Below are 18,795 nucleotides of genomic sequence, written 5' to 3' on the forward strand. Positions count from 1 at the left end.
TTTATCACTAATGTTTAATCCTAGGCTAAGCTCACAGGCAGATTACCACCCAAACCAGGCTGTGATACCTTTGTTCCACTGAAAACGAGTGTTTATTTTGGCAGATAACACAGAGTGTAATCTTTCTGTTATCATTATTTAGTCAGTGTTTGTTCACTGGTACTGCTGAATTTCTGTCCTGGCAAGTGGCTGAAAATAAAACACAAAAACAAAAGCAATTCACAGAACAAACACAAGACACACAGCTCATGTTTTCCCTAACAATGCCAACCTGTATTAGTCTGCTAATCCGATGCACATCGTAACAAGTTGATGTGGAATGTTATTTTTAATCCTAAAATCTTGAGCTTAAATATTAATATATGTATGACAATCTGGGAAAACATTGAATTTCTGGCAAAAGGCCTCCCCAAAAAAATCACAAAAAATTGGTATTTATTTATTTATTTTTGCCAAAAACATGTCTTTCAGGATCTCAAAGGTTTGGGTTCATTTTCTATAACGTCAACTCTGACAGTGGTTTCCTCTTTAACAGAAATGAGTGATTTACACTAGGACGTTACAGGCTGCAGATTTTATTGAATTTCTTTCCTAGACAATCTATAACATATAGCTACATTTGCCTTAATAAAAAAAAGTCCATTAATAATTTAGAAATTTTAATTGCTATGGATTAAGAATGAAAACTCTTGGGGACATGCTGTTGTAAGAAAATTATTCACTTTGTGCTGCTACATATTGCACCTCTAAGTGTAAGTAAAACAGAAAACGGATGTTTTGGATGGATATTACTATGCTAATCTGTGGTGAGGATGCAATTTAAAACTTACACTTCACATACCTTTATATCTACCGATTCTAGATCTTTCCTAACAGATAATAGCATATACTGTATATTACTATAGCTTAATACAAAATCCACTCTAACACCTGTCTAGACTTTTTATGCTGCTTTTTCTGTTCCATATACTGTAAATTAACCTAAAAGAAAGAGTCACCCACCAGTGATCTTGTGACTGTAGCTGTTCTGACAGTCCTTCCTGATTTATTCAGTACTTCCATCAAATCCAGCCTCAGCTGTTATGCTGTCTGTCAGAACAGTTTGAGGCTCACATGTCCCCCTTTATCCTTTCTGACCAACTCTGTTTAGGATGGCTGTTTATATTGCATGACTCTGAAGTGTCCCAGCTTTCTGACTGTAGCTGGGGTTCAGCTGCCTGCAGGCGATATCGGATCAGCTAATTCATGGTCCGGAATGCTAACCTGTTTGGACTTGAAGCCCTCAGGCACAACAGTAAAATGGCCAGAGCGCTGAGTCCAAGATCGCATGAACAAACAGACTTCCTGAGGTACAGAGACTTCATAAGTGTATCAAGAGTAAATTTTCTTTATGGAGTAAACAAAAGTTCCAATTTGTAAAGTGGAAAATTAAAAACTGTATGCATATTTATATGTATATGCATGTGTTTGTTTATTTAGGAAAGTTTTATAGGAACAGCTTCATATATCATTTGATCACAGCGTGACAATGTGACAGTGTAATTGCGGTTCCACGCCATTCAACTGAGTATGATTGGGTGCACCAAGCTGAATGGGTTAAATGCCAATTGAGGATTCTTATACAGTTAAGAATTCTGACTAAAATTTGTTTCTATTTGAAAAAAATTACGCTATAAAAAGTTCTTTGCTACTTTGTGTAAAGTTCCTCTTGCATTTACATTTACGTAACTCGCGGACAAATTACGGACGTGCTTTGCAGTCTCGTGATAGTTTGCCAGGTAAGAACTGAGTCAAGCTAAAATCCTGTTAATGATGAGAGTAGAACAAAAGACAACACACAAAACTATAACTGTTGCTTTTTGAAATAAATAGACATACAATGTATATACTATAGTAGCTGTAGTAAAACAAAAAAAATTCCAGAGGATTTTTTTTAATACAAAAATCCTTTGACAGCCGTGCAAGCGAAGAACAAAAAGTCCTGTTTATCTGGAAACGTTTAACTTTTACTACATCTGTTACAGTATAAAGACGCTATTATTTCCACTTTATCATTCATGCATATGCAAAATAAACTTGATGAATCCATGCAATGTGTTCAGGTATTTCTTCCAACCACAGACCATGAAATCTAATTTGACTAATCAGTTTTTTCTCCCTGATAAGGAGCTCGTTAGTAAAATCAGATGGTGTTGTGTCATTCTGGGACCTGTACATTCATTCCTCACTGTTTTTTGTACAGTTTGTAGATGAACAGAGTTAATCAGAAATTTTGGCATTTCAGAAATCAAATCTGAAAGTGCCTGTCTCCCAAAATGCACTTGAGTCATGCCCGCCTAGAATTCTCAGGAACAATAACAGCCCAGCCAGCTGGTTTAGTCATCACTCTGCCCTTCCAGTATTACAGTGGAAAGAAAGAAAACATTGCATAAGACACAGGAGGGGTGAGCAATAGGTAACATTTTAAGAGCGAATAACTAGCAAGGAACGACTGCACGTTTTATACATTATTTTACCCTGAAACACAGATTTGGCTGCAAGGTTGATATATCAGACACACATGCTAATGGTTTTCTTTGGGAATTTCTCCATGAAGTAATGCATACACTTATACATCAGACATATGATATGATGTGGTATGATATGTTACATGAGCTGAAGCACCAAATACTCCCTGAGGCAGGCACACACCCCATAACCATTAACACAACCTAATACATACAACCTTTGGTGATTTTGAACTCTTTATAAGAGCACAGGACAGTCTGAACTCATTTTACATGGCTTGTGTAAACACAATTTATAGTGTCAGGAAGATACATACAGAGCAATTAGCTCTATCATAAATTTATAAATAATTATTATAAACAGCGTATATATACAAAGTGTAGTGTTCATGCTTAATGTAAACAAAAATGATATTTCCACTTTTCACTACATTTAATGCTAACTAAACAGGTTTTAAAGAGTTCCTTAGTGTTTAATGACATGGTCCAATCAAATGATTATGAACACTGCATGTCCTGTTCAGCAGGTTTAACAGAACTGCAGTCTGTTTAAAACCACAGCTAAAATGATTTCAATGCATTATTATATGTTTATCGATTCTTTAATCTAATTCAGGTCAAGTACGTTAATTGCATTTATTTTTCTTGTATTTGTATTTAGACTGGAAGAAGAAAAGAAGATTCCTAGTCTTTATTCATACAATAGCTTCTTTACTGTAGCAGTGTTGAATTCTTCAATAAAAGCACTCTTCCTTCATGCTTCATTAATCGTTATTAAATAAAAGGTCAGTTAACACCACATATATTTTGGAAGCCATTTTTAAACATGTGGCAGACGTGTATGGATCTAGTCAGAATTTTATTCTGTGAGATTAGTAAAACTTAAGACCAGGTTTCCTGGTGCATTTCTCCTGTTCTCTGTCTCTATTGATATCTGTACAGATAGATTACTGAAACCCCAGACTTTCACTTCCAAGTGAATGTAACGACTTTTCATTTTTACACGCTTCCTACATTTTGTGTGAATTTGACCAACAGTTGCTATGTTTAGCAGAATTACAGTATTACAGGCTGTTTCGATAGTATGTTAGTTCACACAATCCAGAGGCTTGTAGGCCTTGAGTTTCACGCCTGTTTCCAAAGTGATATGTCTTTATCACAGCTTTAATAATTCATTTTTAATATGAACAGAGTTTTAGATGCACACTGCAGCTTTACACACTGACCATTTGAAGCCCCTGTATAACTAAAAGCAGTTCTAAAATAACTAAAAGTTCTCACTCTAAAATAAAAGTAGAACTTTAAAAAAAAAGTTGAACTATCTAAACTTGGACCAAAGCACTAATTGTAACTGTAAATACTTACATAATTATTTGAAGACAGCAAACAGTTTCCCCACAGTGTTTCAGCTTAATGCTAGCTATATCACTAACATAATTGCAAGCTAGCTAATAGTTAGCTGTTTTGGCTAGCTAGCTAATGTGTTTGAACACAAAATGGCTGCTCTGTTTAATGTTTAGCTATCATACCTATCCGCTCACTAGCATTAAATGAAGCTTGTAATTAGTTTATTTGATCTAAATTAGATAGCTTGCTAACCCTACTTTCCTATCTTTGCTATCATTAATTGGCTAAGATTGACTGCTCATAACTCACACACTTTAATTTAGTTTAGATGCCTTTAACGGATCTCATTAAGAAACGTTTTATGAAGTTGACATATTGTACACAGATGATTACTGAATCTTTTCCATTCCTCTGTGGCTAAACTTCCCCGCACTTGTTTACATTTCCACCCAACTATGAACTTCCTGCCTCAGCTGAAGTTTGGTCCATCAAGGGACTCTGTCTTCACAATTACAAATAGTTGTCATTAAATTCAATAATTTCAAGTCAGCTGTTCTTATATAATAAGCGATTCTTACTGTCATACAGAAATAATACCCCCCACACACACACACAAACCCCCTTACCCGCCTTCTCTGAGGCTTAACCTAATCTTAACTTGCATGCCTTATCTAATTCTTTTGTAACCTCACAAGTCTTTCTTCCTTGAAACATGGGATAACACGCACGTCTTTTTTTCTTCCTCCCTAAGTCTGGAAATAGACTGTTGGATACATGAGATATCCGAGGTCTAGCCCTTTGCCGGCCTGTTTTTGGACGCCCCCACTGGACGCACCTTTATGCTAATGACAGGGATAGCACAGATCGGAGGTGGTGAGCGAAGGTGGGCGAATAGAACAAGAGAGCTAGAGAGAGTCTCCATCAGGCTGCCAGCCAGAGCCAGTGATTAATTCCAGCAGATGCCTGGTATTTGCTTCTGAGTGTGGGGGTGTGAAGATCTCTCTCTCTCTTTCCCTCCTCTCACTATCTCTCTCTTATTCACTCTCTCTCTCTCTTGCTTGCTCGCTCTTTCACTTACTTTCTCTTATCCCTGCCACCCCCGTCTCCACCCAGGCAGGCTAGCAGGATTTAATTAAATATTAACAAATGGGTGATCGAGTGAGTAAGGACAGACAGAGGCGTGGGTTTCTGCGTAGGTGCGGGGAGAGCCAGCCTCTTGTAACAAGGACCGGGAGATACCCCCTTTGCACATGCACACACACACACACACACACACACACACACACACACACACACACACACACACTAATAAGGATTTCACCAGCATGTGGGCTGGAGCAGTGTTATATCACAACAGGTTAGACCAACTGCCTACGCGGCCCTGGGTGTCTGGATCCCCCTCCTTTCCCTGTTGGGAAACACCCTCCCACAACCCGGCTTTCATTTCTACCTCTATCTACAGTATAAGAAACTCATACACAAGGATTTTGCTCATTGAAACATGATCTGTGGGGTTGCTTAACAAGGCTTTTTTAATTGTTACAGATCTAGCAATATATTTCTGTATAAACTACTAATCTTGTTATCTTAGTAAACTTGTTGTAACCACTTTTATTCATCTTCAACAGCCACAACCATCCAAAGCCTGAAACACTGGCTGTGAGGAATTCATGCCGGATGGGATAATAGTCCATTCCAGGGAAGCTTGTAGGCACAAATTCATACTTAGGGAATATTTGGAGTAGCTTCCACCAACCAGAAAGTTTTTTGGGGTTTTTTTGCAAATGGGAGAAACTAGAGAATCCAAAAGAAAACCCATGCAGAGTCAGGGAAAATACTGATGGCAACCTGAGGTCATGATCGAATTAGAGGCTCTGGGGAGGTGACGCAGCAATGCTCCACTTTTAAACCACTGTGACACCCTAATTTGCCATTTTATAAGATCTACTATGAATAGTAAGTAATAAACCGGAAACTCAGTTTAAATGGGCACTCATAATAAAATATTATTTTAATTTGGGGCTATATTGAAAATACCTCAGGTATTTATCACTAATGTATTTTCAGTGCCTTAGTAATATTCATAGATAGCATTACATTAGGGATGTGTAGGCATTTCCCTGGGAAGCCCTGTGATTCGACTATTAACTGATATCACTTTCCTCATCAGGCCCTCTTACAGAGGCTTGCAATTACTAAAAGGACACTTAAACTGATGCTTCTCTCTGCCAAAATGCATTTTGCCTGTGTGTTTCAATCACCAAATTACACGGGTTAAATCTAAAGGTGCATAATTAAATCACTACAAAAAGTGTAATTAAATCATTGCATTTCTCCCCCGAAAGCAAAGTCTCATCACTGTAGGCCCAGGGGTAATTTCTTCTATTTCAAAGTGTAAGAGAGGCGCCGCACTTGCACTGAGTCAGCAAAGGCCCATCGATCTGTCCTCTGCAAAGTCCCTGCACTAAGATCAGTGCGTTTTTTTTTTGTACTGCACTTTTTTCAGGATTTTGCAAATGCATGAGTGTGTGTTCTGACTGACGGGGAGGATACCTTCATATGAGCCAGAAAAACACTACCCCCCTGCAATTAATCTGATTATAGGACCCTTGCCATGTCAGCAACAGCAACCTGCAAGCGGAGTTGCCAAATTGTTTGGTTTACCAACCAATGGTTTTATTTTTAATCAAACTGGCCTTTGAAAAATAGCCTCAGGCTAGCATAAATAATGAATACAATCGCTTGATTCATTTGTTACCAGTTTGCTCTACCTACTAAGCCACCACAATGGATATATATTCACATACTGTATATACACTGACATTTACAGATCTAAAAATATGTAAACCAGCAGCACAGTTCCCACTGAAGTAGAATTCCATTTATATATGATTAAGTTCAGTTAATTATTGTACTGGCTTGTAGTGAATTGGGAAAGAGGTTGTAAATCATGATTGGCCGGCAAGCATTTGATATGAACTGGCAACCCTGCCTGCAGTCTCACTTTACCCAGAAAGGTGCAGCAAGCTTAATACAGCCAGTGTAATGCTTTAATGCATACATGCATACAGTGTATTCAGTAATTAATAATAATAATAATAATAATAATAATAATAATAATAATAATAATAATAATAAACAGACAGACAGACAGACAGACAGACAGACAGATAGATAGATAGATAGATAGATAGATAGATAGATAGATAGATAGATAGATAGATAGATAGATATTTTAGATGGAGGATTTCCACTAAACGCTGGGAGACTGTAGTTCTAACAGCAACATCTGCACCGTGAGAGTGAGACTTCAGGAGCGTGTTTCCACTAATAAACCCTGTAGTACTAACTCTCTATACAAATAACCGCAATTAACCCACAAGATTCTGGCTGTGTCCCAAACCAACCATTATGCCTCCTACGTTAAGTGTTGTGTTGTCCTGTTTGTTGCTTGTTGCTGCTGTGAACGCGAACATTCACCTTAATATATATCCTGCGTGCAAAATGCTCCCTGTGTACAACAAAATAAAGAAATACAGACTCCTATCTCATTTGTGCATTAATTATAACGCATGGTTGGTTGGAGAGAAAAGTCGTTTCTATATAAAATTGTGCTGACATGAATTATTGTGCTGGACTTCAGCTGCAATCCAAACTCTCTCTCTCTCTCTCTCTCTCTCTCTCTCTCTCTCTCTCTCTCTCTGTGTGTGTGTGTGTGTGTGTGTGTCTCTGTGTCTCTCTGTCTTTCGCTCTCTGGCAGAGCGACACCAGGAAATTCCAAAAAAGGGCATGGAAGTGGAAACCCACCGGAATCGGTCCTTATGTAGTCATGACCCTATATGGCATGGCGGAGCGGGGTCTTCCGGCTGGTGCGCGACAGGGAAACCCGAATATTACCAAGAGCGTTTTGCTTTTCGGGTTTAACTGAGACGATTTTGCAGCGGAGAAAGAACGGACGTTTTTCTTTCCATTTATTGCACGGACATTTAAGTTCAAAAGCTCCCCGATGCGCCTCTTTTTCTCCCTTGGCCGAGTGTCATGTGTCCTCGGCTGCAGTGCCTAAATATGGGCTTCCTCCAGTCCATATATGGACATCTACGTCACGAGGGAGTGTTATATAAAGGCTTAGGGAACCTCGGGCGCGGAGGAAAGAGCGCTGAGAGCCCAAGCGACTCAACGGCAGATAGATAGCTGTTAGACAACATTGTGCGATATAATCTCTAAATACAGTTCAAAACAACAAAGTATTGAACTGAAAATAATCATAATAATAATATCAACAACAACAACAACAACAGAAGCAAAGCGTCTGAGAAATAGTACAAGACTCAATTTGTTGTAAAAGGTTTCATGTTAAAATTCAGAAATTGACGTTTTGATGTGTTATGATTAGAAGGACACACTGAATCATCCGTTTTTGAGGGAGAAAAAGGTGGATTTTTCTTACCCTTTTGGACAAAGCAACAAGGAACGAAAGCAAGCAAGACACAGTGAGGAAGGTCAGCCAGAGAGAGGAAGAAGAGGCAACGAAGCATCTTCATCGTTCTCGTCCCAGAGGGGCTACCTGCTGATCTGTCACTGTACGATACTCTGCAAGCCACACACACTCCAGAGAGAGATGGCTGCAGCCAAGACGGAGCTCCTTCCTGCTCTGCAGATCTCAGACCCCCTGAGCTTCCCTCACTCCCCCATGGATAACTACCCCAAGTTGGAGGAGATGATCATGCTCAACTCTGTGGGTATCCTGAACGCCTCCGCACACGAGGGCAATGGCTTTGTCTCTGGGGAACCCGGCGAGCAATACGACCACCTGAATGGAGGTAAGAGCTCAGACATTATTCACTCTGCTTTGTGTTGAATTCTATATCTTTTGCAGAAGGATGAAGGAGATAAAAAGAAAACATTGAATGCAAGAAATTTAATTTTGAACAAAATCCTGATACAGCATTGTTTGGAACTTATCATTCTATATAGTGATCTATCTATCAAAGCATTTTTATGAACTAACTTATCCTTAAAATGAATCATTAAGACATCAGATGTGCAGATTGCAATTAGATACCTAAAACGTGCAGGTTCATTTAAATGGCTTTTTTATGCACCAGCTGAACTGCAGATTGATTAAATTATCAGCTGCTTTTAGCCATGTAATGGAATTGAAGAGCTGTGAGAGTGGGGAAGAGAGAGAGAGAGAGAGAGAGAGAGAGAGAGAGAGAGAGAGAGAGAGAGAGAGAGAGAAAGAGAGAGAGAGACAGACAGAAAGAGAGCGCATAAATGCAGATGCTTGTGCTGGCTCAAGTGCTTGTCTCTGAGGGAGCTCAATAAATGTGTGTTGGGGAGAGCTCAGCAGCGAATGTGTGTGTATGTGTTTAGTAGGGGGGAGATCCTTCTGCTTCTTCATAAGCACCTGCTGCTTTGTCTGAGAGAGTGGGGAAACACAGACTCTGCTTCCAGCAGGGTCTCCCATCTTAAACACCCCAGGGCTCTTTAATGTGCATTAATGTGTCTCAGAGCAGCCGAGAGGGAAACATTCATCCAAAACGTGGTGCTCAACTTTCTGTCTTTTTTTGTCGTTGTCTCTGTAGATACTCTCCCTGAAATTTCCCTGAGCTGTGAGAAGTCCCTGGCTGAGCAGAGTTATGCTCCTCAGCGGCTGCCCCCCATCTCCTACACGGGCCGCTTTACCCTGGAACCTGCCAACTGTAGCAACAGCCTGTGGGCGGAGCCTCTGTTCAACCTGGTCAGCGGATTGGTTGGTGTCAACCACTCCGCCACTTCCATCACATCTTCAACAGCTCAAGTCACTCCCTCCTCCTCACCGGCTTCAACTTCAAGCTCGTCCTCCTCTTCCACCTCTTCTTCAACATCGTCCTCATCAACATCCAGCCCCAGCCTGAGTTGCTCAGTGCATCAGAGTGAGCCCAACCCCATTTATTCAGCTGCACCGACCTACTCCAGTGCCAGCCCTGACATCTTCCCTGAGCCTACTGCCAACTTCCCATCTGTGGTGGGCAGCAACCTGCCATACCCACCTCCGGCTTACCCCAGCAGCAAGGCATGTGGTGCCAGCTTCCCTGTTCCCATGATCCCTGATTACCTGTTTCCCCAACAGCAGAGCGAGATCAGCCTGGCTCCAGCTGAGCAGAAGCCCTTTCAAACGCAGCAGCCTTCACTTACACCGCTCTCTACAATCAAGGCCTTCGCCACACAGACGGGCTCACAGGAGCTGAAGAGTGTCTACCAGGCGCAGCTCATTAAGCCCAGCCGCGTGCGCAAGTACCCAAATCGGCCAAGCAAGACACCACCACATGAGCGGCCTTACGCCTGCCCCGTGGAGACGTGCGAGCGGCGCTTCTCTCGTTCTGATGAGCTCACACGCCACATCCGCATTCATACGGGCCAGAAACCCTTCCAGTGCCGTATCTGCATGCGCAACTTCAGCCGCAGCGATCACCTCACCACTCACATCCGCACACACACTGGTGAGAAGCCTTTCGCCTGTGACATCTGCGGGCGCAAGTTTGCCCGCAGTGACGAGCGCAAGCGCCACACTAAGATCCACCTGCGGCAGAAGGACAAGAAGGCTGACAAAGTCACCTCAGTCTCCACCACCATCCAGAACTCCATCACCTCTGTATCCATTTCAGTCCCCTCACCCGTCTCAAGCTACTCATCTCCAATCGCCTCCTACCCGTCTCCAGTCTCATCCTTTTCTTCTCCAGTAGCCTCCTGCTATTCCTCTCCTGTGCATACATCCTACCCCTCTCCCTCCATAGCCACCACTTATCCATCTCCCTCCACCACCTTCCAGACCCAAGTAGCCACCTCCTACGCCAACTCTGTGGCCAGCAACATCTACAGCTCTCCCGTGACGACTCCGATGACTGACTTGCAGGCATCCCTTTCTCCACGGACAGCTGAAATCTGCTGAGACCGTCCTCCATCCTGTTCTCCAGGTTGTCCATCACATTCGCTCCCATCTGAGAGGGTGAGAAAGTGTTAACAGACTTGGTAATCTTTTAAATTTCCCTTCTGCAAAAGCACTTTTCAGGCCACAATCTCCATGACGTTGAATTAAACAGTCAAGGACTCAAAGACATTTGAAAAGAAAAGGGACATTTTATCTTTTATTCTTTTGCCTCAAACACGAGGCTTTCAAGACTTCTTAAGGACAACAAAGTAAAGCAACAGGTTTTGGAAAGTTTCTTGATTTTCCTCCTGAGTGTAAAAAGATAAACAAGGAAAAGGACCTTCTTGTTGTAAACTAATGCCTGCAGGTTTCAAGCTTAAATGTCCTCAGTAGGCATTTACATACAGACATTAAATAATATACATAAGCTACAGTATATGTATATTGTACACGTGCCATGTTTGAGGTTTTTTGTTTATTTGTTTGTTTTTACTTTTTAGTACCATTGTTGTGAAAATTGATTTGAATATTTTCATTGTATTATCCTAAATTGAGCAGGGCCATATTTTATACCTTCTGTAGTACGTAGTGAAAATGCTGTGATAAGTTTTTTGACTCTGTTTGGATAAAGAGCACTTACGTATTCTGACGCATGTGTAAGAGTAATGTTACTTTCTCTTGTTTTGTAAATATCATCCGCTGGTACTTTTTCGTTCTCTCTCTTTCTCTCTTTCTTTTTCTTTCAAATGTGACATAAAAAGGTCTGCTAAATGGAGGGAATTATTACAGAGAAAAAAAAGCATCAAATCTTCGAAATTTTCGGTGCCTTTTGAGAAGCCTTTGCAGATATTCTGACAGATACGAGCGAGTGGATGCTTTGCATCTGGCCTTAAGGTTTAAGGGATTTTTATTTTCTTCTTCTTTTTTTTTTCCTTTATTCAGTAAGTCATTTCAAGGAACGAAGGGAAACAATATGAGGGCACTGCTTCATGTTTTTGGGATGTAAGCAAAAAAGAAATCTATATTTTTGTAACTGAAATGTACATATCTACAGGATTTGGAATGCTGTAGTTACCTACTGAGTAGGCATGGGATTTTTTGTATGTTATTTACATGCAGTCCATTATTTTGTTGTTATTTTTATTTTGTATTTGTGTTTGTTTAGAAAAGTGACTGTTTTGGCTTCTAAACACATTGAATGCGCTTAACTGCCAATGGGATATTTGATGTACAAGATATCCTTCCTAAACAGATACATGAATAAAATAAAAAATATATATATACATATATATATAGAATATATATGTATAGATATATATATATATATACAATGTTCAATCTTTGTCTCATGTTTAATTGCTTAGCAACAGAACTGAATAGTTTCACACATGGCTTCACAGACAGCGCTCAAAAAAAAACTATTATCATTATTATCATATCAGCTATTATCATATTTCGGAGGTTTTCATATACTTTCATTTATAACTTTAGCCAACTTATAACTTTTTGGTATAAAGATGTTTTTTATTTATATAAGATAATACACATACCTTATGTAAAATACATATATATTCATCAATATATGTTAAGTACTATGTTCTCATATTTTTTCAGATTTATTGTCTATTTTTAGAAATTTTGATTAAGTGCAATGATTTATAAAATAATAATATAAAATCTATAAATAATTAAATTCATTCAGTTCAGTTGATCTAACCATCAGGACTATCTGGATGGAATTCAATAAAAAAAAAAAGCATTCTTTGTGCATCGTTGCTCCAGACATTTATTTATCTTATATAACCAAACATATTATACCAAAATTGCTTTATGCTATTGGTATAAGTCTGATATACACTATTGAAAAAAGAGATTTCTTGGGGTTCTATATAATGTACTTGACCAATAAAACCTCTCTTACAAAAAAAGGTACCTTTCTTACAAAAAACTACATTATGTTTGAGAGCAATGGGCCTTTTGTATTAAAATGGTATATTTAATATAATTTATACTTTTATTGATATTTTAAAACCAAATAGAGTATAGATTTCAGAAATAATTCAGTTTGAAATAATAATAATAATAATAATAATAATATGAAGAAGAAGAAGAAGAAGAAGAAGAAGAAGAAGAAGAAGAAGAAAACTCATAAATGATTCTAAAAGAACCCTCCAACTTGGTGTCCCTACTTTTCAGTGAGCCCTTCTGTAAGTTGGCGTATCGTTTCGTAAACGCTATAAAATCACCAACAAAGAACAAACATTTAAATGACTTAGCTACTGTATACATATTCAAATAGAATTAAACTGCACATGAATAATAAATGATGTAGCAGATAAAGACTTCACAAGGAGTCTGGTGTACGGTTAGATCTAGTATTTATGTGCTAACAGAGATCACACCCTCCTTCTACTCATTATCAGCTGATCAAAAGGCTGCATGGCATCACGAATATGAGCAAGTTATCAAAAGACATGTGATTGTGTTTGCACCGAATGCAAGCAGCTTTGGGTTTAATTAATTATACACCAAGACGTATAATTATATGAAGCCCTTGAAATGTGCTCACGAGCCCAGGTTTCATTATCCAGACCGCTTTTAAGATTAACCCTAATATTTCTCAACTCTACGCTGCCACGCTGACTCCTTGACAAAAGGGTAATGACAAACTGCTGGAGTTCATTGCTATGCTGGCTAAAAGATCACAGGAAATTGAAAGCTTGCTCTCTGACCCTATTTTCTTTTTTATCGAAGCGCCAACAGAATCAGCATCCAGATTCGGTGGACATGTACGAGCGGCAAGATTGTTTATAAATCAATATGAAGGAACACATACGCAGACAATAAGAGATTAGGTTTTAGTGATCTATAAACTAATCACAGTGTAGTGAAGTACATTTCTTCTCATACATGCTCTAAGTGTACAGGAGATCCTCATTCAGATGTTCACAATCCACATGGAAAGATGTTGAACGATGTATGTTGTGACTGCAGAGCTGGGATGGAGGAACAGCTTGGTGAGTATGGGTGGGATTTTCCCAAAGTATGAAGCAATACTGGTACCAGCAATCCTACCACAAAATAAGCACAAATGCAAACATAGCAAGAAGTGGAATGACAAGAGAGGAGGTTAAGAAAAATAACAAAAAAAAAGCAACATAATTAAGGTAATTGGTCTCAAAATCCCAGAATGATTGTCTATAAATGGCACCGGATATATCTGTTGTTTTACGCTGTGAGTTAGAAGGACTAGAATAGAGTGCTGTGAATACACACTTATAGATACACACTGAGACGATAAATATATTTAATACCATATTTATAAATATGGCAAACCTGAATTTGGGGGATTTCAGAAAGAATTATACATCATTATTAAATGTACATTTACCTTTACAGAGCAAGTGCTTTGTAGACTTTATAAGAATAAACAGGACAATGTCTAAAAATATTATAAACCTAAATGCTGTGATGAAGAAATAAGTATTACAAGAGAAACACACATTAAGGGATTTATCCAGTAGTTGTTCGACCTTTTCACTTACTATAATGAAGCTAATTGAAAGGATGTGTAATTATATATCAGAAAAAAAAGACACAAAAATACAAATCTACATAAAAAAAATAAAATAGATGTTGGCATGAAGTTGTTTCACATTTCCTTAAGTTTTTTCTTTTTATTTCTCTGTCTCCCAAACTGGTATACAACAGGTCACTGTCTCACACGCCACGACGATCCCAGATGTGCGGTCACTTCAGAACGTTCTGAGCTTAAACTCCTTTTGGATCGGCTTCACAGCACCGCGTTGTGCATCTGTGCCAGGACTAAATAGAGCCACAGGGGAGGATGGTTTCAAAGCTGCCATCCGGCTGCGAGTTTAAAGGCAACTTTTGTAACAACGTGCTCATCACGTCCAACTTGAGAGCAATGGATAGTGCTTTCAACCATGCTGGATGTGTTCAAAACATTTTCCATTTGCTGCTTCTCAGAGCGTCTGAGTGCGTCTTGCTCTTATCAAAGTTGTCGAGAAGACACACACTGGGGCTGTTCTGCTAGCGGGAAAAGAGCGAATGAAGGAGAAAAGGATAGAGAGAGAGATGATACACCCTTCCTTTTCTCACACTTGCTATGACGCTAGCTCATCGATTCCCCAAATGTAGTCCCACTTCAAGGCTTGAGCCTTGTTAAAATATGTGTTTGTTCTCCCATTCTTTTTGGGCCTAGTGTGCTGGGACAAAAAATGAAGTGTGCACTCGGTCGCTTTCCCCTTGTTTCTCCATCTCTGTGCGCACTTAAACTGGATATGCTAATAAGACCCCTGCCTATTCTGATGCAAGGTCCATCTGCGGCTCCTTCGCTCGCCCTTTCATCCTGCTACAAATGCCTCCTTATTGCAGCTTCGCCCTCGGGCCTTTTAAGATCCCTTTTTGAAATATGCTGTTTGATAAGCAGATCATTGCCTAAGTCCCTGCAGTGATTAGGGCCTGGCTTTAATGTACCAGTGACAGGGAGAGAGATAGAGAGAGGGATAGAGAGGTGTATAGAAGTGTTAAGATGCTTATGATTGCACATTAAAATATCTGCACATAAAGCTACATAACACACAATGTACCTAATAAACTGACAACGCTATTTTATTACAGTAGTATCTTTTCAAAATAGCACATCGCAGAGTGTTTCTTTTTTTTTTCTACTCCACAATAGTTTGCCAATGATTGCATTGCATTTATTATTAAATAACAAACAAAATCGTACATTTTTATCTATCTAAAAGTACATTTATGTCATGATACATCTTTAAAATGAGTGTTGTGTGTACTTATGGTCTATCAGCTATAAACAGTCATTTGATCCCTTTCTTTTCATGTTAATAAGAAAAAAAAAAGAACGCAGCTGGATACAGAGGAACTGCAGCATCCTCCATCTTACTGCTGTATTTGTGGTACTTTGTGAGCGGTGACTTGCACGTTGTTACGAAAGGTGAAATGTCATTTCAGACTTCAGGTGTGAAGTGGGGGGAACAAAAAACATGGACGTCTTTTGCTTATTCCTTCAGAGCGTGTCCATCCGTCCGTCAATCCATTTTCTGTACCACTTTTCCTACACAAGGTTGCAGTAAATGTGAAGTCTATCACACACCACTCGAGGCACAAGACAGGGGACACCCTGAACAGGGTGCCTACCCATCACACATCACAATCACACATCTTGAACAACTTAGAGCCTACGATGCATGTGTATGGACTTAGGGAGGAAGCAGAGTATCCAAAGAAAAAACCTAAAGCGCATGTAGAATAGGCAAACCCCACACCCACATAAGGGTATGTGCAGGAATCATACCCCTAACCCTTAAGGCGTAAGGGTAAACATGCTACCAACTAAACAACAGATCACATAAAGCTCATGAAAGCTTCTTTGTCTACACTTGTACAGGTCTCAGTGGCCACTGGTCCAATTCTTCTAGAGAGAACATGCAGCAATTAGGACTGAAATTTCAGTACAGCAACAGCAGGGGTCTATAGTTGGTAGCTTAGCAACAACTGCTTAACAGAAGCGATAATGCTAACATTGATTATCACTTCAAAACCGTGATAAGTATGATCAGTGTTACAGATTAAACCAAAAACTGTGTCTGTATATTAACTGGTCTAGATCTTAATCTGTTACATCTATATTTTTTCTTCTTCTCTATTACTGTTATTCATGCCATATATTATGCACTGTACAACCCCACACACCCCCTTCCTCTGCTGTATGTCCATTATCGCACAGCCACATGTTGATTTCGCTCTGTGCCTCATTGACTTTCCTCATAAATTCTCACCCTAAAGTGTTTCTCTTCTATTCCTTGCCTTTTCCTGCTGTTACTAACCATGCAGCTGTTCAGGTGGATAACACAAGCTAGGAGCTGCATGAGCGTTTCTGTGTGTGTGTGTGTGTGTGTGTGTGTGTGTGTGTGTGTGTGTGTGTGTGTGTGTGTGTGTGTGTGTGTGTGTGTGTGTGTGTGTGTGTGTGTGTGGGTGTGTGTGTGTAGCCTTGCTGAAGCTGCTGAAAACCGCCACTACTGGTGTAACTGGTGTAAATGGCTTAACACACACACACACACACACACACACACACACACACACACACACACACACACACACACACACACACACACACACACACACACACATCCACACAGGCACACACACCTGCTCCCTGCCTCATCAATAATGGATTCGGTTTCCGCCAGTGTGCCGAACCCCCCACCCCACACACACACAATAATAATAACACACAGGCAGCTGCATTCGCATGAGCAGTCCAGCACTGCAGCAGCTGATATCACATGTAATTTCTCCCTGTCAGTGTTTATATCTCACATATTTCACTGGTAAACATCTGTGTCATCGTTCTCACGCCTTTCTCCAAATGAGCCTGAAGAGGAAACACAGTGACTGACAAAGTCCCAAATTGTTTCTTGGCCACATTTTTAAGCTTTCTGCTTTGTGTAAGAAGAAAATGGAATACATTTATTTCAATTAAGTGTAAGAAGTCTGACATTATGGTGAACTGTTCAACTTGAGTTAATGACATTTTACATTTACATTTTTTTATATTAAATATAATTTATATAATATATTATGCACCCTGCGATGGGTTGGCACTCCGTCCAGGGTGTATCCTGTCTTGATGCCCAAAGACGCCTGAGATAGGCACAGGCTCCCCGTGACACGAGAAGTTTAGATAAAGTGGTAGAAAATGAATGAATGAATGAATGAATGAATGAATGAATGAATGAATGAATGAATATTATGCTTGGGTGGGGAAGGAGGGGGGGTTACTTGTGTTACTTGTGTTTTGATAATCCTTTTTCTCTGTATATTGCTATTGGATGCTTGAATTTCCTCTGGGATCAATAAAGTATCTATCTATCTATCTATCTATCTATCTATCTATCTATCTATCTATCTATCTATCTATCTATCTATCTATCTAATGTAGCAGTGACAGAAAGGCACTGAGAAGGTGGTGAGATTTTTTTTTTTTTTGGGGAGCCTTTGATGAGTTGTAGTAGCTTAATGGGGAAGGTGTTGGACTACCGATTGAAAGGTTGTGAGTTCAAATCCCTGGTCCAGCTAAAATTGCTGGGCTCTTGAGCAGGACCCTTAATTGCTCTGATCATATTTTTAAATGAGGTAAAATATGTCATTGTGGATTAAGGGGTTCTGACAAATGTGACAATCTTTAGTTGAAAATGTGATTGTAGTTGTAGATCTTCAGACACACAGTTACTATAAGTTATAATACGTATCGTGTTGTCACTTAATTCATTTGATTTGACGTGTTAGCTGCATGTCGTGATTTGTTACCGATGTTTCAGCGTCCAAACACCATTGAGTTTTTTTATCACAAACATGGTTATTTTTTATTTTTTTTACGCTAACTAAACTCTTGAAGAACTATGTGTACTTTTTCCGATAAGATGAACTCTGAAACATCATGTTGTAACAGCTTTTGCCATAAAAAGTTTGTTTCCTTGTCAGACACCGGCGAAAGGACGTGTGCAAAGAGAGGCAATCAGATTGCAGAAGATTCTGAAGCTTGTGGTCAGAAATGTGTAAAGAAAAATACATGCTGCAGGCCACTTAGTATATGAGGCTGAAACTAGTAAGTAGCCAATTAGCCAAGTAACACCTGCCCCATGCTGTGGCGTTACTATAGCGACCGAGGTGTATAAATATAAAGCAAATGCAACTACAGTTTGAACGAATGTCATATTTGCTCACTCATTATTAGAAATAAAACAATGCATCATGTTTGCCCTGCTGTGTGGGGAAAAAAAGTCTCAGAATGTCAACCCACTATTTCTGACACTCAGTCTGCTCCTCAGGAGGTGCATCAGCTCAGACACGCTACACGTCTGCTAGCTGAGAAGGAGAGGCTGCATTTTTATGTAATGTCACGCTCCTCTTTTGTGCAGATAAGCGCTAAGGAATGCAAGAGATTGACTTCGGACAACGTTTAAGCAATTATAGTCTGTCAAA

General features: G+C 39.6%; 1 protein-coding gene across 1 annotated transcript; it reads left to right on the plus strand.

The window, feature by feature from the left end:
* Positions 1-7,988: 7,988 nt before the first annotated feature.
* On the plus strand, positions 7,989-12,102 carry egr1 (early growth response 1). Its single transcript, XM_027154719.2, has 2 exons — positions 7,989-8,674; positions 9,440-12,102. Exons 1-2 carry the CDS (start codon positions 8,473-8,475, stop codon positions 10,783-10,785), a joined length of 1,548 nt encoding a protein of 515 aa, XP_027010520.1. The 5' UTR covers positions 7,989-8,472; the 3' UTR covers positions 10,786-12,102.
* Positions 12,103-18,795: the final 6,693 nt, after the last annotated feature.

The sequence above is a fragment of the Tachysurus fulvidraco genome, chromosome 17 (genome assembly GCF_022655615.1).
Source record: "Tachysurus fulvidraco isolate hzauxx_2018 chromosome 17, HZAU_PFXX_2.0, whole genome shotgun sequence".
Taxonomy (NCBI): Eukaryota; Metazoa; Chordata; class Actinopteri; order Siluriformes; family Bagridae; genus Tachysurus; species Tachysurus fulvidraco.